Genomic DNA, 23,057 nt, shown 5'->3' on the forward strand with positions numbered 1-23,057 from the left:
TTCCTTCATATTCTTTACTCAGTTCAATTGTAATTCCTTCACTTTTCACACCTGCCTGGGCGTCGTCACCACTCCTCAGAGAGACGAGAGACAAGAGCGTAGCTGCTCTGGCGACAGAAACTTCCACTACACCTTCTAGGCCGACGACGGCATCAGCATGTCCGTCTCTGGCACCCCAGGTGCTGAGGGCCAGGTCAACATGCAGGGAGCCTACAGGTAGGTTATGGCACCCCAGGTACTGAGGGCCAGGTCAACATGCAGGGAGCCTACAGGTAGGTCATGACACCCCAGGTGCTGAGGGCCAGGTCAACATGCAGGGAGCCTACAAGTAGGTCATGACACCCCAGGTGCTGAGGGCCAGGTCAACATGCAGGGAGCCTACAGGTGGTTATGGCACCCCAGGTGCTGAGGGCCAGGTCAACATGCAGGGAGCGTACAGGTAGGTTATGGCGCCCCAGGTGCTGAGGGCCAGGTCAACATGCAGGGAGCCTTCAGGTAGGTTATGGCACACTTGATGCTGAAGGTCAAGTTAACATGGGGGATTCTACAGATAGTGTGAGTGAGTCACCACTGAGGATCTCAGCATCAGAGTTAATCCTTACAATTTTAACCTTCATATCAATCACTGTGTTGCTTATATATTGAACCAATCATTTACGAATCATTCTCCACACTTTCTGTTTGTGTCAACAGCTTCATCCTCCCCGACGGCACCATCGCTGAGATTCGCTTCATCGCCAACGAGAACGGCTTCCAGCCCGAGTCTCCTCTACTGCCCACGCCACACCCCCTCCCCGCCCACGCCATCGAGCAGATCCGTTTCGCCGAGGAGCAGCGCGCTGCCGGCGTCACCTTCGAGTAAGACGAACATAACCCTGGCCTGGACCACCTCTTCTCTTGTCTTCTCTGAACTCTTGTTGATAATGACTTATGGCCGATGACTATTTGATTGACATCGAGTCTGTCATGGAACTAGACAAATATATATTGTAATTATATTTGTATAATAAATGTTTACTGCAACAGGAGTTTCTATGCAATCTTGACATATCTTGGGCATTTTAAGAACACGCAGAGCTACGGATAACTTCCTGCCGAGTCTTACCTAGATGGTGCAAGACACTGTTCCTAGTTTTAGAACATGCAATTTTTATCAGAGTTTCTTCATGTTCTTTATTATCTATTAATAAATAAATTTCATAGTTCCTCCTAAGCCCTTTAAAAATGATAATTCAAACTCTAAGCCATTACCCTGTCAAAAGCTCGTCCTTCAGGGTTAACGCTATGAAGACGATGGTTTAACCCGGAGCTTATCAAAGAGTGTTTCAGAAGACCCTCATAGGTATCAGAAGACACTCGGGTTAATAAGAAGACCCTCAAAGTGGTGCCAACAAAACTGATACCGTTACCTCAGTCTTACCTCAATTACTATTTACATCAGTCTCTCATCTACTCCACATTTTACCAACACACAGCATCATGGACCATCACTCGAAGGTCTAAAGTGTCTCGGGCAGATGTACTCTTCATAACAGAATTTTTGGAGAGATTTTAGAGTTAAGTGATAAGAATTTGGGGTATTGTGTTGACCTTTTCTAAACAGCCTTAGGGTCTTGACACACGTACTCAAAATCCAAAAAAATATTCTTTAAAATTTTGCGTTAAATAATATCACACAACTGATAAAGGATTCTGACAACAATACCTAGACAATAAGAATATTTTTTTTATTGTTTGTACAGCATGAAAGATAAAACACAGACACACACACACACACACACACACAAACACAAACGCACACACACACACACACACACACACACACACACAAACACAAACACGCACACACGGAGGAGGCCAATGTGACGCTATCATAACTCCCTCCGTCCTGAACAAACACAAGGAGCAGTATTTGACTCGTGAGGATCTGTTTGTTATTGTTTATAAGTCATACAAGTACCGTTAGTCACATTGTTGTTTACAGAAGAGAGTAAACATACAAGTTGTTGGCCTTAAGTCGATGCTGAATTTTATTGACACATCATATACACACACACACAGAGAGAGAGAGAGAGAGAGAGAGAGAGAGAGAGAGAGAGAGAGAGTTCCTTAAATTTTTCACACTTCCTTATCAACAGTCAACAGTTCAATAAACAAAATAATCACCGGGAAGGAACTATACTCGTAGCTATATGTAAAGTTCTCCCATATAAGCCTCTCCTCACCCAGCCCCTCCTCACCCAGCCCCTCCTCACCCAGCCCCTCCTCACCCAGCCCCTCCTCACCCAGCCCCTCCTCACCCAGCCCTCCCTCACCCAGCCCCTCCTCACCCAGCCCCTCCCCTCACCCAGCCCTCCCTCCACCCAGCCCCTCCTCACCCAGCCTCCTCCCCCAGCCTCCCTCACCCCAGCCCCTCCTCACCCAGCCCCCTCCTCCACCCAGCCCCTCCTCACCCAGCCCTCCCTCATCCAGCCCCTCCTCACCCAGCCCCTCCTCAACAATAGCGCTTAACATTGCACAGTGACGTGTCATATTTAGATAAGTAAATACTCGAGGATTCTAGCATTTCTACCACAAGTATGAACAGGTGACCTTGCACGTCTTCAGAGTGACACTTTCTCCCCTACACACACACACACACACACACGCACACACACACACACACACACACACACACACACACACACACACACACACACACACATACATTTGCCTCCTGTTATTGTTGCAACATAACAGTAGTTTAATTTTTACTTATATCATTATTATGTGTGTTTAGGAGTTATGATTAATTCATAGTTTGTGATTATAGGAAACAGAGAGAAAGAGAGAGGACGGAGAGAAAGAGAGAGAGAGAGACAAATAGAGGAAGATGGACTAGAAAAAGGTAAAATATAAAGATGGATAGATAGAAAGGTAAATAAAGGAAGAGAATGATAAATCTAAAGGCCAATTATCCTATTAAAAATATACGTGAATGTGAAAAAAGTGAGAGAGAGAGAAAATAGTGATAAAGAGAAATATAGATAAAATATAATAAAAACAACAGAGTAAGACACCCGATGAAATAAATTTTAGGAAAATATGACGACATAGAATTTCTTCCCAGCCTCTTACTCCCCTGTACACCGTGAAGCTGTCAGCGGCTGATAAGGAACGAATCACCTGTCCTTGTCAAGATAGGTGTCACTCTCTCTCTCTCTCTCTCTCTCCTGACGTGACCGACCGACCAACACTCACTTAACCTTCAAGAAACTGCGGCTTCACCACCATCAAGGCACATCAAGCTCCTGAGGCTAGGGGTGGGCGTGTGGGGTGAGTGTTTTTGTGTATATATAATCTCATCTCCGTCTTCGAGGCATCAGTAGAAGCATCACCATTGTCAGGCAGCTCTTCCTTCTCGTCTCTCCTACATATCTGTTCATCATGAAGCTCGTGAGTTCCTTCCTGGAGGAGATGGTTATTTTTCTTGACGTCTGTATATTAACACACTGTACACTTTGAGGGTTTGTGACACACGAGAATCTGTGAGATACTGTAAGGTCAAACTAGAGGACACAGCTCAGTCATAATATATCGTCTTCTGCGATAGTTTAACATTATATATTATCACCTCACACTCTGTCACTTCACGAGTATTAAATTCACGATAACGGTCATTAATATTTTGTGAAGTACTTAAGATAACGATGGTTCATTACTAGAGCTTCCATGGCCCGGGTTTTATGTTCCAAGAAAAGTTCACATGAGACGTAAAGGGAAATAGTGTGTTACTGACGACACTCTACTTGTTGTGTTGCTTCAGGTGGTCCTCGCCTGCTTGGCCGCCGTGGTCGTCGCCGCACCTCGCCCTCAGCAGGAAATCATCGAAATTGTCCGCGACGAGCGCCAGGACTCAGGCGACGGCAACTTCAAATATGAGTTCGAGACAGCCAATGGTATTGTTGTTTCAGCCGTCGGAACTCCGGGAGAGACTGGACAGAGTAACATCGAGGGCGTCTTCAGGTGAGTCTTGTTGATCTCTTAATGCAGTTACTTAACATCTCTGACTGTCTGGAGCTCTCTGATAAAACCTTATGAATATCTTCTGTCAAATTAATTTTAAAAACCTTAAGCCAAGAGTCTCTGTTACCAATCTAATTAAGAAAACAGACTTTTGTAATTTCTAAGAATATCCTTCAGGGATTAACACTGGATATCAATAGGTTAAGTCCCGCAGTGTAGCGTGTTTATAATATGAAAAGAAATCTTAGTTAGTTCACATTTATCCTCAACTAAAATGTATTCCTTACCTCTCAGAGCTCTGGTAACGCAGAGAATGTGCCTTAGCTCGATGTGGTCTCACGTACAACAATTCAAATGCATATACGAGTAGCTTGGTCTTCAGTCCAGCCCCTGAGGCTGGAATCAGTAGGCTGCTTTATTAACGTTTTAGAGTCGTGTTGCACGACATCTGACATGGCACAAACTTCGCTGACTCCGCTATTAATCTCTCCACCAGGTTCCCCCTCCCCGACGGCAGCATCGCTGAGGTCCGCTACGTCGCTGACGAGAACGGCTTCAAGCCTGAGTCTGACCTGCTGCCCACCCCCTACCCCCTCCCCGCCCACGCCATCGAGCAGATAGCCATCGCCGAGCAGCAGCTGGCTGACGGCATCACCTTCGAGTAAGAATGAAGTTGACTCAATCATTCGCCGATGTGGTGAACCTTCCCGAGGCCATTAAAAACGGAACAGATGTCGACCTTAATTGTCCATTTTTACATGCTAGTCCATACTTCTCTTACCGTGTCTTGTTCATCTGATGTAAGAGACCTACATATAGTATATATTTTTGTGGCGCCACCTACTTCCATTAGCTAGTTACTATCCTGCTTGGCTGATTTCGCTTTTTTGTTTGGATACTTATATTTCTTGCCTCATAGTTCTCTTTCACTTATATCTTTCCTCACGTACTCGAGCAGTCTTCCTCTGTGTACTTAAACCTCCTCATATCACACTTCATCATCTAACTGTACTTATATTTTCTTACACGACACTTGTTAGATACTTAAATCTTACCCTCATCTAATCTGTATATTCCCTGGGGTGAAGAAGTGTATATACACAATAAATATACCAGCAAACTGACAATTATCATTTATTTAACTTTTTTTTACAATTATCATATATTTTAATTTCCTTTTTTGTGATAATTTGGATAAAAAAACTAATTGCCTCTATATTTACCTGGTTATTAGAGACTGTGTTGCAGGTGTACATTAATGGATAGTTTGTCTTGACCTGTAGCGTTCTTCTTTACCGTTACAGGAACACTATCTATGCCATCATTGAAATCACTCAGTTATATGTGTGTATTGTATGTAACAACAACAGCAACGACAACAAAAATAACAATAACAATAACAATAACAATAACAATAATAATAACAATAACAATAACAACAACAACAACAACAATAATAATAATAATAATAATAATAATAATAATAATAATAATAATAATAATAATAATAATAATAATAATAATAATAATAATGGTTATACATTATTCACGGTATATAAAATGTTATCACACACATGGACCAGGTTAGATAAGAGTTAGCTAGCATTCTCTCTCCCTTCGTTATCAACAGAGTGTAAAGATGCATGAGAAATTGTTTGTTGTCGAGTGAGGAAGGTAAACAGTAAACTCTCGACCAAACAGTTGACTGAAGTAAACAAATGGGTTATGTTTTTTTAACCCTTTGAGGAGGATGATTTAGCCCTTTGAGCACGGAGATTTAACCCATTGAGGACGGTGATTTGATTTGACCCTTTGAGGACGGTGATTTAACCCTTTGAATACGACGAATTAACCCTTTGAATACGGTGATTTGACCCTTTGATGACGGTGAATTAAGTCTTTCTTCTTTACATTATATTAAAATCACTAGATTAACTTTCATTTAACATCTGTTGTTAAGTTAACACGTATCAAGGCTGTCTTAAGAGTTTACAGTTAAGAATATGTTGTTTAGACTAACATTTATGGTAAAGTGTTAGTGTTTGAATGTAAACTAAGCAAGGAGGTCTGCCAAGGTGAGAGAGAGAGAGAGAGAGAGAGAGAGAGAGAGAGAGAGAGAGAGAGAGAGAGAGAGAGAGAGAGAGAGAGAGAGAGAGAGAGAGAGAGAGAGAGAGAGAGAGAGTGAGAGAGAGAGAGAGAGAGAGACCACAGAGGTGTCCACGGGCCTCTCTACACATCTCCTCACCACTGTACTAAGCGGTGACAAGTTAATCACCTGCTCAATAAGTCTTGCTGTCGGGAATAAACACGACACCTTCATAAACTTGCTGTCATAAGTACACAAACATACAGGGTGTCTCAAAAAAAAAAATACATACACTGGCTTATAGTAGACTTTAGTGGAGATCGCATCAATGTTTTTAGTACTACAGTAAACATTGTCTACAACTTAGGGGTTATAATGTTGGTGTTTTAAGACAACCAATCACGCGATCGCCATTAAAATCCCGAGCCATGTTGTTTATGATGGGAAGTTTGGCGATTATAATGCCATAATAAACACATATTAAGCCACTATGTCACTATGTTGTACCTCGGAGCTCCTCATCAAGTAGTACCGATACCTTGCTATTGTTATACTATTGATAAGGAAAACAGCCGATGGTGACAATACAGGGTCAAGGTCATTGTGATAGTCTTGGGGAATCAGGTCAAAGGTCAAGCCACTGATTAACTGATTTGGAGATTGAGTCACAGATGAGAGTTTTAATTACAGGTAATAATATTGTCGGCTCTCAATGGACTAGGTGAAGAAGGAGACGAAGAAAGAGACGGAGACTTTAGTCCAGTTGGTGAGAATGAAACTTGAAGAAGGAATCGAAAAGGAAAGTGTTTGAGAGTTCCGCTGTAACATCTCTAAAATTAACTCTCCCTCGCGGCATGGAAGAGGAGAGTAATTCATATGTATAAGTTGAAAGTAACTTTTAATCCTATTTGCCGTTACCACTCTGATGTACCACCACTTTATGATGCTCATAAATGTCTGCCGATGTTATTTACAGCGTCTTGTGAGAGCGAGTGCATAGAAATATGTAAACCAGCACGTGACCCAATACTGTTTTATTAACCGTAAACATATGACGTGTATCTATTTAATTGGTTGCCGGTCCGTGACGTGGCCCTCTTTTATTGGTTACCAGGGCGTGACTTGGTTATTTTTTTGGCTTCCAAGTCAAGACGTGGCACGTTTTTATTAGGTACTAATACGTGACGTGGCCCTGTTTTATTGGCTACCAGAACGTGACGTGGCCCTGTTTTATTGGCTGTCAAATCACTCTCGACCTTTAACCTGTGTGTCATCATCTTCTTGCCACGGCCAGAATGAAACTAGTTCGTCATATTTACTCCCTGTTGACAGTTACATCACGAAGAACCCTTATAAAATACCTCAACACAGCAAAAAAGATCACATTCCTATCTCTTCCAGACGCTTATAGAGCTCTCTCCTCTACAGTACAGCAGTCCAGTAACGATGGTAAACACTAATGGACGCCTATATTAAGGATCCACTATTGTTACACTCCTTATATAAAAAAACCTTCGAGTGAGTCTCATACTTTAGAATGATCTTTATTCTCTGACAGAACATCTTCCTTTTGTTAGACTCTTAAACCAACAGCCTCCTATTGTTAACTCATAAACCAACAGCCTCCTATTGTTAACTCATAAACCAACAGCCTCCTATTGTTAAATCATAAGCCAACAGATTCCTATTGTTAACTCATAAACCAAATGCCTCCTATTGTTAACTCATAAACCAACAGCCTCCTATTGTTAACTCATAAACCAACAGCCTCCTATTGTTAACTCATAAACCAACAGATTCCTATTGTTAACTCATAAACCAACAGATTCCTCTTGTTAACTCATAAACCAACAGATTCCTATTGTTAACTCATAAACCAACAGCCTCCTATTGTTAACTCTTAAACCAACAGCCTCCTATTGTTAACTCATAAACCAACAGCCTCCTATTGTTAACTCATAAACCAACAGCCTCCTATTGTTAACTCATAAACCAACAGATTCCTATTGTTAACTCATAAACCAACAGATTCCTCGTTAACTCATAAACCAACAGCCTCCTGTTGTTAAATCATAAGCCAACAGATTCCTATTGTTAACTCATAAACCAAATGCCTCCTATTGTTAACTCATAAACCAACAGCCTCCTATTGTTAAATCATAAGCCAACAGATTCCTATTGTTAACTCATAAACCAACAGCCTCCTATTGTTAACTCGTAAAACCACAGATTCCTTTTGTCAGAATGTTTATAATAAAAGGCAATATCCATTCTGAGGCCTTCCTATCCCGCCTCCCACCTCCCAAAACTTCCTTCAGGAGAACTCAGGTACGTCAATCGTGTGTCCTGCATGGGAGACGCATCTCTTACTGTTCACTGCCCGAATCGAATCGCATATTTATACCCCATGAACAGGAGGACCTCAGAGGGGTGAGTGGAGGGTAAAGGGGGGGAGGAGGGGGGTTACCTTTTGGGAACTTCTGGATAAGTACCAACATACCCTTCCACTCTATGACCCTCTTGACACGTGCTTAACCCCGGAGGAAGTAAAAATTTGTTAGTACCTGGTGGCGTATGATGGCTGGACTGTTGTCTCGTCTCTCGTTCAGATTTACAGTCGAGTTTTCTGTTGTCTTTTGATTTTCGTTACAACAGAAAACTGATCTGTGTTATAGATCTTGGTTGTTGGTTATATGCGAGATGGACGCTAATCTTAGATGGTTCCAGCCAATACTAAGAGTTTGGTTAGGTTAGGTTAGAACGTTGAGTGTTGGGACTAGGGCCTATTAGGACTGAGGCGCAGTGTTACTGGAGTCAATTGAGATTGGGGCCTATTGTAACCGGGGCACATTAAAACTAAGACCCACCAAGACATTCACCTTCATTATGACTTCAGAACATGACAACAATAATTAGATAACCAATAACATCAGAAAAAAAGGAAAATCGACAAACCACAACTTTTCCTGAGACGAAGATGATGAAAAACTTAAAGATTATCATAACATCTAACTAAAATTTTGAAAGTTGAAAAACACACACACACACACACACACACACTTATAAAAACATCCGGGCAAATGGGTAAAACATGTAGGTTGACTGCATATACTCACAGCTCGCTTGACTATATAAACCTTCTTGATGTAGTCATAAGGAGGAGTGCCGCTGGGTTGAGTACTGGACCCCAAGCGTTTTATGGCCCGTCCTTATTTGTCTTGTTATCGTCTCCTACTACTACTACTACTACCACTACTACTACTATTACTACTACTACTACTACTACTACTACTAAGAAACAAGAAATTACAAGTGTGGCAGCGATTAATGGCAGATGGTGATGGTAATAATGGTAGTAGTGAGGAAAGTGATGATAATGATGGTGTGGTGATATTAGTCATGGTGATATAGTATGATGATAATAACAATAATAATGATGATAAGGGTGAGTATGATGATGGTGTGGTGATAATGGCGATGGTATGATAACGAGGGTAATTATGATGATGGATTTGATGATAATGATGATGAGTTGAATAGATGCAAATCACACACAGAAGCTATTAAACCTTGAAGACAAAACCAACTAACTGATTTATTAAAGTCTCTTGCATATAAACGACCCACCGAAGGCCACGTTTATTCTAAGTCTTCTGTCTTCTTTCGTTTTGTAAATATTTCGTTAAACTGTAAAAAAAATATTGTGTGAAATACTACAACAGTTTACAAGACAGTTAGTAAAAACACACAGAATCGATTTGGAAGAGGAGACTTGATTGTTTAAACTACTACTACTACTACTACTACTACTACTACTACTACTACTACTACTACCACATATACCCTATTTATCCACACATTACTATTTCTATACATTTTCACTATTTTTTTCATCTTATATCTCTTACCACCAGTTTGCCAACAAGTGAGACTAGGTTGTGTTGTGTGGCGTGTGTGAGTAAATATTATCTTTGTGTCTGATTATGCAGATTGCTGTACGTGTCTGAAAGAGCTATGTTCTTTCACTTGCTGCTGTTGATGTGACCTTGGTTGTAAGCTTAGTACCACAGCTTGAAGTATAGAGGTGATTGTAAGCTCAGTACCACAGCTTGAAGTATAGAGGTGATTGTAAGCTTAGTACCATAGCATGAAGTATAGAGGTGATTGTAAGCTTAATACGTCAGCTTGAAGTACAGGGATGATCATTTTGTAAGCTTAGTAAGACTTTCTATAAGTACATAACGTATCTTGTACTCTCTCTCTCTCTCTCTCTCTCTCTCTCTCTCTCTCTCTCTCTCTCTACGTTATAAAGCTGCGTCACTGTAAAATTTCTAAACCAAACTGTTATTTTTTTTCTTCGTTTCCCCCCAAGTCCATCACGATGTTCTGTTACAAGGGATCACATATTGCTTGTCATTCCTGTATCCTCCTTCCTTCTCAACTATAAGTTATTCTGTATTGCCTTTAATATTATTTATCTATTTATCACGTTTCTCTCCACATACACAACTCTTCGATTATTAGTTTCATGTATATAAAAAAAATACTTCCGTCAGAGTTGGCAGAAGGCAGACGAACAAATGCCTGGCGAAGTTTCTATATTTGTTAGGTAAATGTATATAGTTCAGTTAGAGATAAATACATTTAATTCGAATATTAGTTTCCGGGTGTTTCATTGATTCGAACTTCATTTTCTTCTATTCGAATGCTAGTAATCTGTATTCATATATTTATACCACAAAAATAAACCTTACTCGTAAATGAACCTTTTATTCGAACCTTTAATCTCCGGTATAATTTTATTCGAATCCGACTCGTTTGAAATTCGAACCATTTTCTCCTATAAATCTTCAGATATTACGACATTAAATTATACAAAACGGAACACCACCACCTGTTTCCTCACTACTTTCACAGGACAAGAAAGGGGGAGGTACTCTAAGGGAGGAGGAGGAGGAGCAGGAGCAGGAGGAGGAAGAAGAAGAAAAAGAAGAAGAGGAGGAGGAGGAGGAGGTCATCGTTGCCTTCACCTGTATCGACTAAGTATACGACCTTCATCAGCTCGTCCCAAATCTCTTCTCCCCGCAGGACCTAGACAGGAGTATATATAGGACTCTGCTCCCCGTCCTCAACATCATCCTCTGCTGATCCTCGATACCGTCAACATGAAGCTGGTAAGTGCTCCTGGTATCTTACACGTAGTTGGGGATATTATTAGGATGCTGTAGGATGATTCTTTCTGTGTTTATGTCAGAGATAAGTTGTAGTCAGCGCCGTGTTTTGTTTGTACACTAAGAGTTGTATGTTTGTGTTGTGGGTTATAGCAAGAGGGTTGTTAAGTACTGTATGGACAGACGTGGTCGACAATCGTATGGTTAACGTGTATTTAATGTATGTTGTACGTTGGGAGTTGTATGAGTGTGTATGGAATGTCGTAAAGGTCCCCCATACACAACATACTGTCCTTGGATGGTTCTTGTATGTGTGTTTTTGTTGTGTTTTATGCAGTGGGTTAGTGTATGACTAATGCTTGAAGGTGTACAGTATGTTGGTGTTTGGTACATAAAAGAGCGTGTGTTCTCTCGTGGCCAAGAACAAGTTAGTGGAGGAGTAAGTGAACGATGACTCAATAATATAGTCAGCTTGTGAATGTTTTATGTTGGAAATTGTATGTTTTGGTGTATACTGAAGTAAGGTAACATTCGTTTCTTTATTCAGGACAGAAAACGTAATTTCGTGTTTTACAGTGATAAGGAAATATAATAGAGTGAGAAGTTGAAGGAATAAAATTTTAGAGTTAGGTTATAAAGAGAAAGAAAGTGAAATGGGGATAAATAAGAGAATTTTCTCAGAAAAATGTGTATATATCCCCACGTCAGACGCCCTCAGCCCCACAGTGTAGCGTAATCACTGTGGCTGTTGTCCATGTGACCTGTTACCCTCACGTGGTACAGCGGAGGTTGGAGGGAGTTGACACAAACACTGTGTATAGGAAATTCTTAATATCCGTCAGTGTTGATTGATCTTTTAGAGACTCCAGCGCTGGGTTACCATTGTAAACTCCTGGTCACTAATCACGATTTTGCCTCCTGCAGGTACTCTTCGCCTGCCTGGCCGCCGTCGCCTTCGCCGCTCCTCAGGGAGACCAGAAACCCATTGTTGAGATCATCAAAGACGAGCGCAGCGACTCTGGCGACGGCAACTTCAACTACGCCTTCGAGGCCGATAACGGCATCAGCATGTCCGTCTCCGGCACTCCAGGTGCTGAGGGTCAGTCCAACATGGAGGGAGTCTACAGGTAGGTTATGGGAAGGTATCTTTTGCTAATGAATTACAAAAACGGATGCTGGGGAGAAACAGCCAAAGAGGAAGATGCAACAGAGTGAAAGTGAAAAATATAAAATCACAGAGGACATATTGTCAGAAATGTAAGAGTCACTTTGATCAACACAACACAAATGTTCTCCCCTGATGACACGAGTGAGAGTCTTCAAGACCCAAAGGTTTATGATGGAAGTTTGTCTTGTCTGGTAGAGCAGTTAGCGACGCCATCACAAGGTACATGAACCCTCCCTTAAGACACACACACACACACACACACACACACACACACACACACACACTTTAAGCTATGATTATTAAAATGTTTTCTTGAAAGACAGAAAGGAGAGATAATTTTCTTAATACACATTTAGAATAAGGTAAGATGAGGTGGAAATTATTCATTTTAATGTAGTCCAACTGACCAGACCTTACCTGTCTCCTGATATGAGTCAATATCTGTCGACTGTACCTCTAAGCCCTAGAGGTACAGTCTAAGGTAAACCATTTTCCTCGTATCTTTTGTTTATTCAAATGTTACTTCTTATCCTTGGCAGTTTCATCCTCCCTGACGGCACCACTGCTGAGGTCCGTTTCACCGCTGACGAGAGAGGCTACCTGCCCGTATCTGACCTGCTGCCCACATCTCACCCCCTCCCCGCCCACGCAATCGAGCAGATCCGCTTCGCCGAGGAGCAGCGAGCTGCCGGCGTCACCTTCGAGTAAGATGAACCATCCTTCGAGGACCAGATAATTTCCCTGACTCTTAGGATCATGTCATTAAAAAACTCTCCAGCACAAGTATTCTCAAACAAACCTTTTTTGTGTCTTCCACTATGGTGGTTACGCCAGACGTACGTTCCCCAGTCTACTGTCAGCAGTAGCGTTCCTTTATGATCTTGAACTAAAGTTCCTTCATACTCCTGTACACAACTGTACCAAACACATCTGATGTACTACAGCGCCACCCATGGAGTCAGCAGGAGTGTACTAGCCTTCTCTCTCCTGTTTATATGTACAAGATTATCACTTGTTGATTCTTCTATCTAGAGAATTGTTGTCCTGGAACCAATAAAAATGCATTTGTTTATCTCCGTTAAGACCTTGTGTTCTTCACCATTGACATACAGTACAGTACACGTGAGGAGTTGCTTATGGTCTATACTTGACTGCCGATAGTGAGGTCCATCTGTGGTCAGGTTCAGAAACAGGTTTATGTGATATAAGATGTAATAAACTGTTGCACTTGAGATAAAACACAGAAATATTGTAACATCAAAACTATGCTCAAAGTTTGCCTTCAGTTTGAGAGGTACATTAGGTTAGTGACTGTTGGGTGATGTACAGTAATTAGGGCAGAGTCACACTTACATCATAGACACTTTTTTTAACTATACCCTTTCCACGCTAACCTGGCCCGTAAGCCCCGCCCCTCGTCTATAGCTACAAATAGCTAATTGGTTCCCCTGAGCGTTTTACCTCCCCCAGGACTGAGCGTATATACACGTAAGTTAGTATTTATATCAACATTTTACAATAAATATTTTTAAAAATTTAACATCCTCTCTGAAGTAGTAATGCTTTGAAATTATTTGCATCTTGATAGTCCAGATATATAACATTATTTGAGGTAATAACAGATCTGCTTACCAATTGTGAACACGTTTAGTTTGAAATTTATATGAACCAATCAGCTATTAGTATAGAAGAGGGGCGTGGCTTATGGTCCACTGGGCCAGGTTAGCGCGGAAATACTATAGTTGTTTTATTTGACAGTAAATATTCCCAACACCAGAGTCTTACAGAACATAATATAGTCTGGCAGAAATATAGGTCAACCCCTTGTTACCGGAAATAGTTTTTTTTCTCTCTTGATTGTTAATATAGTGTCTCATTAAATGATTCCAGCTGGGTGTGGTGTACTAACCTCTGGGCAATTTTTCTATAGGCTAATTTAAAAATGGCTGCCATATGTAGTTTCAGGTCCAGCTCTCCACAAGTCAAATGGTAGTGTCATTTCATGGTGTTTCCCCCATAATATTATCTAAATTTTATCAATGATGAGCATTTCCTGTGATTTATTCCTGTTCTAGCAAGAGATATCTCCTGAGTTGAGGGTTAGAATATGTTCCCCCTATGAGTCATCCCAAATTCACCGTCTCGGGAAAATGATAGATAAATGGACACACCGAGAATAATATGCAACCATGACCTATATATGCAACTATATTTTAATTGTGTTTCAGGTAAAGGTGATCTTTACTACCAGTGATATGAAGACAATTGATTAATTCATTCATCGCCGTTTTCTTTTTTCAAAATGTAACCAAAATGTTCTGGTGGTGGCCAACTTATATTTATAGAGCTCACAATCTCAATGTGCATGATGTGGTGATGGGTAGACTAAATGTGGTGGTGGTTCTCTTTACAGGTCTCTGAATGATGGAGGCAGCTTGTATATTTGAATATAAGTACAATTGTGACAGAACCCAGCCTTGCATACAGAGCAAAGGACTTTCCTGGGTACATTCTATAACCTTCACAACACTTTAGAAACCAGAATATTCGAAGAGGATCTGACAATGCATTATCAAGATACACTTCCAAATCCAAGACAAAGCGTGTCCAGAAAAGGAAAGAATGTGGTCCATTAACATCGGGTCTTCAACAGAATGAACACCAGGCCTTCCAATACACCATAGATGTTCTAACTCATGGTAAAACGAGGCTCTGGAACTCCATTGATCTCTTTAGAGAGTATCAAGATCATGGCGGATCAATACTCTCCCGGTCACAATTAGTTCATGCTGTATTAGATCATTTCGGCAGCGAGGTCCTTATTCTGTCATCACCTGGATATGCGCACATCATAACCTTTCATAGTCAAGCTGCAAAGCTGCTGAAGGTAGAGAAAGATCACAATGACGAGGATGATGTCAAGCCAAGTATTAATAGAATAGCCAAAAAAATCATCACAGAATGTAAATCTGTACTCCTGGACAAATCAACACACACACTCAATCTTGACAGCAACACAGCACAAGAGGCAACATCTACCTCCTTGGTGGATCTACTGGCTGCAGTTTCCCCAAAGTTGAAGCATTCAGTGCCTGCTCTATACATGGTCACATCAGCTGTCAAAGTCAACCCACTGATCTTACAAAACTCAGCTGAGTTGTCTGCATGACTATGGTGTAACCTGCAGCTACGATGAAGCACAATTGTTCAAAAGGTATGCTGCTGCTGCTGCTGCTGCTGCTGCTGCTGCTGCTGCTGCTGCTGCTGCTGCTGCTGCTACTAAGCAACAAAATACTCAAGGTCGGTAGTCACGAGGATGGACTTGTTCAGGTCATAGTTGACAACTTTGACTCGGACATTCTCTCACCAGATGGCAAACTATCAACATAATCATTAGCAATGATAGTAACTCAGCCCTCCTCAGGAGATGAAGGACAAGCACTGATTCCTGTGACTGTAACAAACGACTATTACCCAAGACTAAGTGATGGCACACCTTACTGTAACTGTTTGGCTGCTTAAAGGTTTTTTTGTGTATTTAATGAGGATTTGTCCACATCCATATCTGGCAGCGTTTTTGTTGATATACTCAGCACACACACACAAGCGGGGGGTCAAGACCTATTCGGCGCGTGCTCCTGCGGCGGCAGCTGCCCTGGCCACTGTTGGCCCACTCTCCCAACCTCCTCCCCTCAACCCCTCCAGTCATTAAAGACGGCGCAAAAAGTAGGAACAGCAGAGAAAAAAGCCAATCAGTCTTTAAGAATTATTCATAATACCTTCAAAGATAAGAAAATGATCCTTCGACTTCATAAGTAATTCGTACGTTTCCATCTAGACTACTGAAATAATAATGGTTGCCCCTCGTGTAACGAGGATGGCCGGCCCTGGGGTCACTATTTAAGGTGTAGAAGCTGTCGCCAACACAACAACCACACCCTGAGTTAACGAGTTGCATGACCCAGTGTCAAGGAACAGTCCGAGAGGACCGGACAACTCCACCGGCTAACCATTACCCCGGAACACGATCCGCACATCGATTAACATCCAGGTCCCCAATTACTGCTGGGTAGACAGAGGCAAATGGCGTAAAGAAAACCCTTAGTTTCACCCTGCCCGGGGATCGAACCCGGGTCCGCTAGCTTACGAGGGGAACATGCTGACCATTACACCACAGGTCTACTGTATACAGGCATGGAAACCTTACCTCAAAAGGACTTAGCATCCCAAGAAAAGGTACAACACAAACCGGTAAAGATGATTCAGGAACTATATCATCTCGATTTTTCAGTGTGAGAGACCTATGACTAACGGTTCTTCAGACAAGACTCAGTTAGGCAGGTCTCATAGACATCTCAACATATTGAAAGGGATGGGAAACGTAACCCAGTCTATTTCTTGGTTATATCTCGCGCCACCAGCATGAGAGGCCACAACTTGTCAATGTGTCTTAAGAGGACGAAAATAGTACCGTTTCACACAGAGGGAGGCAGACCTATACATCTGTCTACCAGCACAAACCATAAAGGCGAGAAAGGTACTGGACGTCAAAATAGGCCCTGGACAAGACTATCTAGAATAATAGAGGATCCTACATAAGCCACTGACATTCTTTCCCCTGGACAAAACATAAATATAAGACTGTTACGTGAATGACCTGACTTTAGTGATCTGACTCTGGTTTCCGTCAATTTCCACTACAGTTATGTAATGTCCACCAGGCGACCATTGACAGGCTGGATCGCACCATCAGCCTATGAGTGGGACATGACCAGCCAACCAACTGGAAGGCCATTGAAAGTATCATAAAGACTCAGGCTCTTGAATCAACAGCCCTGGTTAAGGATTCTCGTGGTGAGGCTCCAAGATAAAGAGTCACATAAGTCACAAAGGAACATCAACAGTGTGTCAAGAACCTGTGTCTGGACTGTGTGAATGGGAGGAAGACCTTGGAGGAGCTTCTGAAGGTGTAGGTCACAGCTTCAGGTACAATGAACGCTGAATGAACTTTTTAATAATGTGCTTTATTTGTTTGCTGACTTTGACTAGATAAGGTATAATTATCCTTTTATAATGTCTAGGGTTAACATGTGGTCCAATATAATGGTTACACAATTATAATGTTAGTGTTAATGTGTGTTCCTATATAATGCTCATAATGCTTTCTTTATCAAACTATTATGATATTAATGTAATATTTGACATGTCCAAGGAGAAGTTTTGTCCGGGGGGGGGGGGTGGGTTGTGCAGGTGGGGTTCGCTCGGGGGTGAGTTGTCAGGGCTATTGTCAGAGGTATTGTCAGAGAGTGTGTCAGGGATGTGAGAGGGTATCAGGGGGATGTGAGAGGGGGTGAGAAGGGGTGGGGCTCGGGTGAAGTCGGTCCAACAATCGTTTTACTCTTGCTTTAACATCAAAATAACAACCCTTGAAAGAAGAAAATAATGTATATTCATCTAAAGTATTGTAATAATGAAATCTTATGTTATTTTGGTAATAATATTGAACAAGTAAACAGTTATTTTTTTTAACTTAGACTTCCTTTCTGACCAGGAATGTCCAGGTCTTAAACCAGCCTTCGATCACCCTCTTCCTGTATTCCTCTGTTCTCTGTCACAGGACATAGTTTACAGTCAACATAAACTCTTGTTTTTATGTCTCTTATTTCTTACACTGGGATTTCACTAAGATACAAAAATAAGTATTATAATTAACTAGTGATATTAATTATGCTCTCTATATCCAATTAGATCAATGTACTTTAATAATTAAGGATATTTACGTCTATTATCATAACGTATAGAAAATGGCGGTGAGTCTCTAGTGTGCAGGGAGGAGCCTTAGAGTTTATTGGTCATCACTAACATGGGGAGACTAATCTAAATTATTTAACCATATATACTGTGCTTGGGATAGGTCAAAGGTCAAGTATATCCTGATTTTAAGAGGTCACATTCTTAATAGTCCCTAACCTAACCTAATCTAACCTTATAATACTGGGCATAGGATAGGTCAAAGGTCAAGTATATCCTGATTTTAAGAGGTCACATTCTTAATAGTCCCTAACCTAACCTAATCTAACCTTATAATACTGGGCATAGAATAGGTCAAAGGTCAAGTATATCCTGATTTTAAGAAGTTACATCCTTAATTGGTCCCAGTCCTATCCTGATCTAACCTAACCTATCCTAACCTAACCTAACCTAGTAATTTAAACAATTGAGGGATGACGTTACCTGCTCTTAAAAATTACCTATAGTAACACATAACAAAATGTAGATACCAGAAGTACATAGCAAAAGTACATAGTAAAAGTACATAACAAGAGTACATAGCAAAAGTACATAGTAAAAGTACATAGTAAAAGTACATAGTAAAAGTACAAAGTAAAAGTACATAGTAAAAGTACATAGTAAAAGTACATAGCAAAAGTACATAGCAAAAGTACATAGCAAAAGTAGATACCGGTAATTTCTGAGTGTCGTGATACCGTGTTTTCTACCGACAATAAGACGAAAAATAAGAAACCTGTTTTAGGAGATCTAGTGAGAAACATATATTGAGAAATAATGATAAGATGTTATAACCTTCAATGTGAGAACTGTTGAGACGAGTCCGTAGGTTTTAACCCCCCTTGAGTACGATGACTTAACCCCTTGAGTACAATGACTTAAACCCTTGAGTACAATGACTTAATCCTTCGAGTACGATGACATCCCCTTGAATAAGATGACTTAACCCTTTGAGTACTATGACTTAAACCCTTGAGTACTATGACTTAACCCTTTGAGTACGATGACTTAACCCCTTGAGTACTATGACTTAAACCTTTGAGTAAGATGACTTAACCCCTTGAGTACTATGACTTAAACCTTTGAGTACGATGACTTAACCCTTTAGTACGATGACTTAACCCTTTGAGTATGATGACTTAAACCCTTGAGTATAATGACTTAACTCCCTGAATATAATATCATAGTACTCTTTGGGAATAAATCATCGTACCTCAAAGGGTGAAGGTCATTGTACTCTAGTAATTAGTGCTAATCATTGTACTCAGAAGCTAAGCCATTGTAATCGCACCAACAAACATACACACACACATACACACACACACACACACACACACACACACACACACATGTGCATTCTCATCAACAAACGCATACATTATGTCCACTCTTTCATTCACATCAGAACACACACACACACACACACACACACACACACACACACACACACACACACACACACGCACACACACACTAGAGCTTCGTCATCACACTGAAGGACAGAAGGTGTGGGGCCTGGCGGGTTGCGCTTCTTCACCCCTTCAGGAGCAGCAGCTGGTGTTGTATTCCTTGGCTGTTCATTGACTGTATGACTGGTTGACTGTATGACTGGTTGACTGTATGACTGGTTGACTGTTCGATTGGTTGACTGTCTGTTTGGCTGACTGACTGATTCTGACTAACTGATTAATTGCCTGACTAAAATAATAACTGATTACCTGACTGACTAACCTACTAAGAGACTTTTCCTCCCACGTTCCCGACCTTCCATTAAGGGACAAAGGTTCCTCGTTGCATCTCCAGGTTGGTCCAGTAAACACTCATCACCTACCCTTCCCTAACCTAACCTAACCTAACCTAACCTAACCTAACCTTCCCTAACCTAACCTAACCTACCCTAACCTAACCTACCCTACCCTAACCTAACCTAACCTAACCTAACCTAACCTAACCTAACCTATGTCAAAATTCTTCAATCATTTTCCATTAATGATTAACTTATTAAAATAGTTATATATTTTAAGGCCTATAAGATGGTTCTCAACATGATCAAGATTGCTATATGATACTTGATTTAGTTTGACTTAATATATAAAAAAATAAGGGAAATATTACAGGCCTATTGGGGGAAATTACACATACTAAAGTAGTAGTAAATGTAATGTTAAAAAAAAGATATAAAAGTCCACATAATGTTAAGTAAATAAAAAATCATAAAACGGGGATTTAATTTTTTTTTGGGTGATGTTGGTGTTCTTCCTAAAGGCGGATCTTGTCTCCTCCTCTGTTTGGTATATTTGTTTCCATCCTGATATAACAAAAGACTAAACTAAACACAATATTACCCGGACTTTTGTTTCGCCTAAGGTAACACACACACACACACACACACACACACACACACACACACACATACACACAAATACACACACACACACACACACACAACCATTTCAATCACAAGCTAACATCACATTAGACTCATCCCATCTCATCCCAAGGTCATGACGACACACGATACGAAGTTACCATTCCTGGCATCAAATCCACCTGAGAACAACACGTTTAAATCCTTCTCTGTGACCCCCTTCTGTGACCTTTTTATTATCCATGGTGAGTCCCCATGACCTGCCTGGGAGATGACCTGAGATGATTTCCTTCCCGGGTCAGGTGGCATCATCAGGACCTGTCATTTTGGTCTTTAACCTCGAACCCATAAGCTTAACCTATGTTGTGTGTGTGTGTGTGTGTGTGTGTGTGTGTGTGTGTCAATATATGTATGTATGTATGTATGTATGTAGTTAGATTTGTTTGAAATGCGCATTTATCAAAACGTAACTATACTTGTTTTTACGTACAGCGTCTGTGTATGTCTCTCTCTTCGCGTGCTTGTTTTACATTGAGAGAGTAAAATGAGGAAAAACAGTAAAGAGAATATCAACAATGAACACAAACCAAAGTGAGGAAGAAAAATATATATTAAAAGTGTACACAGAGATAGAAAAGAACATGACAATAAGTAATAAACACACACCCCTACACCCATACACACCCACACCCACACACACCCACACACCCATACACCACCCACACCCCACCCCACACCCCACACACCCACACACACACCCCACACACCATTAATCCCACTCATATCCACTAGTGACTCCTTTTTAAACCCTCACGCGGATTCACAACACTTCTTAATCGTCACTGTGAATCCAGTCTAGTTGATTCGTTCATACTAAACACCAACCAGTGCGCTACAATCTTAATACGATCTCAAGACGATAAATAACATCAAAGACTTTCATAATATTAATACTATGACGTATTTATAAGCTTGTAACTGCGTGTATACAAGGATAACTAGGAATGTAAGGTAAATAACAGAAGGGCTTAACTTAGAGCGAATCACAATGCACGGAGTAAAATTATGTTGATTTTCATTGGTACATTCCTGACTGGTATCCGGGTGGCTCAGCTGACGTGTCTTCCTTGTCTTCAACTTCTGTGAGCAAATTACAGCGTGCTGGATAGATTGACGGTATTTTAATTGGCTAATTTGAAGAAAAAAAAACTGCTCACGTGTCTTCCTAGTTCGTAAGACGTAACCCGAATCATCATGTCCTCGCAAAATATACCGGGTTTTTATTGGTTAACACGGAACTAGCATGAGAAAGAAGATTGCCCTAATGTGAACGAATCATATTACATTGGCTAGATATACGACTGTTCTCATTGGTTCCTGTGAGGCTCAATGGCATCCGGTAGGTATTATCTGCGTGACTACCTTGTTTACACTCGTGACCACTACCTTTGCTCTTACAGTTCTCAATTATTTTTTTTTTCTTAAACCTCTAATTTCTCCTTCTAATAATTTACTTCTAATTTGTGTATATTTTAGACATACAAATTGACATTACGATTCATCTTAGTTTTGTAAAGTCATATATATTACTCTGTTTGACTTTCATAATAATTAGATGATAATAAATAGACAGAGACAGACAGACAGACAGACAGACAGACACATACTTTCCCTTTAAACATTCAGTCTCTTTCATTTCTAATCTTTATTAACGTCACTATCTCTATTCTACATCCTTACTATTGTTTGTTTGTTGACTGTTTATCACCCCATTGTTTACCATCTGGGTCACTCATTGTTTGTGTGTTTGTTTATTGTTTACTTCTCCTTCTGTCTGTAACACGTGACGTCACTTCTTTGTTATGTGTTGGCGTCTCGTTGGTTGACATGTCTCAGCTGGTGTGAGAGAGAGAGAGAGTGAGAGAGAGATAAATATATAGATTAATGGATAAATATATATATATATATATATATATATATATATATATATATATATATATATAGAGAGAGAGAGAGAGAGAGAGAGAGTTCTCTCCTTGGTGAGTCTCGATCGGTATGAGGCAGCATGGAAGAATGTGAATGGGTCATCTGAGACAGGAATGTGAGTACTGCTGTCAAGTTTAATGTGTTACCTGGCCTGTAACAATGGTAGGGAGTGGTCACTCTCTCTTTGTCTCTGTCCATTTCTGTCTCTCTCTCTCTCTCTTTCTTTTCTCCCCTCTCTCGTTCGCCCCCTCTCTCTCTCTCTCAAGTATGCTGAAGCAATGGCTAGAGGTTGACTTTTATGGAAATTAATTAACCTGTCTGAATCCTACCCGTTGGACTTACCTGGATTTTATATATTACTACGTAGTAATAAAATTTAACGTAGAAGAGTATAGAAAGATTATAATACAATACACTGTAGTATAACAGAGTGTGATATAGTGTAGTATAGTAGAGGATGATAGGGTAGTATAACAGAGTATA

At 40.7% G+C, this 23,057-nt stretch overlaps 2 protein-coding genes across 2 annotated transcripts; both read left to right on the forward strand.

Annotated features, from left to right (window-relative positions):
• Nucleotides 1-3,369: 3,369 nt before the first annotated feature.
• LOC121879169 (cuticle protein AMP4-like) lies at nucleotides 3,370-5,129 on the forward strand. The gene is made up of 3 exons (XM_042385767.1): nucleotides 3,370-3,435; nucleotides 3,806-4,005; nucleotides 4,502-5,129. Exons 1-3 carry the CDS (start codon nucleotides 3,427-3,429, stop codon nucleotides 4,668-4,670), a joined length of 378 nt encoding a protein of 125 aa, XP_042241701.1. The 5' UTR covers nucleotides 3,370-3,426; the 3' UTR covers nucleotides 4,671-5,129.
• Nucleotides 5,130-11,162: 6,033 nt separating this feature from the next.
• LOC121879156 (cuticle protein AM1159-like) lies at nucleotides 11,163-13,512 on the forward strand. The gene is made up of 3 exons (XM_042385754.1): nucleotides 11,163-11,265; nucleotides 12,187-12,389; nucleotides 12,970-13,512. The coding sequence occupies exons 1-3, from the start codon at nucleotides 11,257-11,259 to the stop codon at nucleotides 13,136-13,138; spliced, it is 381 nt and encodes a 126-aa protein (XP_042241688.1). The 5' UTR covers nucleotides 11,163-11,256; the 3' UTR covers nucleotides 13,139-13,512.
• Nucleotides 13,513-23,057: the final 9,545 nt, after the last annotated feature.

The sequence above is a fragment of the Homarus americanus genome, unplaced genomic scaffold, assembly GCF_018991925.1.
Source record: "Homarus americanus isolate GMGI-L3 unplaced genomic scaffold, GMGI_Hamer_2.0 scaffold18453, whole genome shotgun sequence".
In the NCBI taxonomy this organism is placed as follows: domain Eukaryota; kingdom Metazoa; phylum Arthropoda; class Malacostraca; order Decapoda; family Nephropidae; genus Homarus; species Homarus americanus.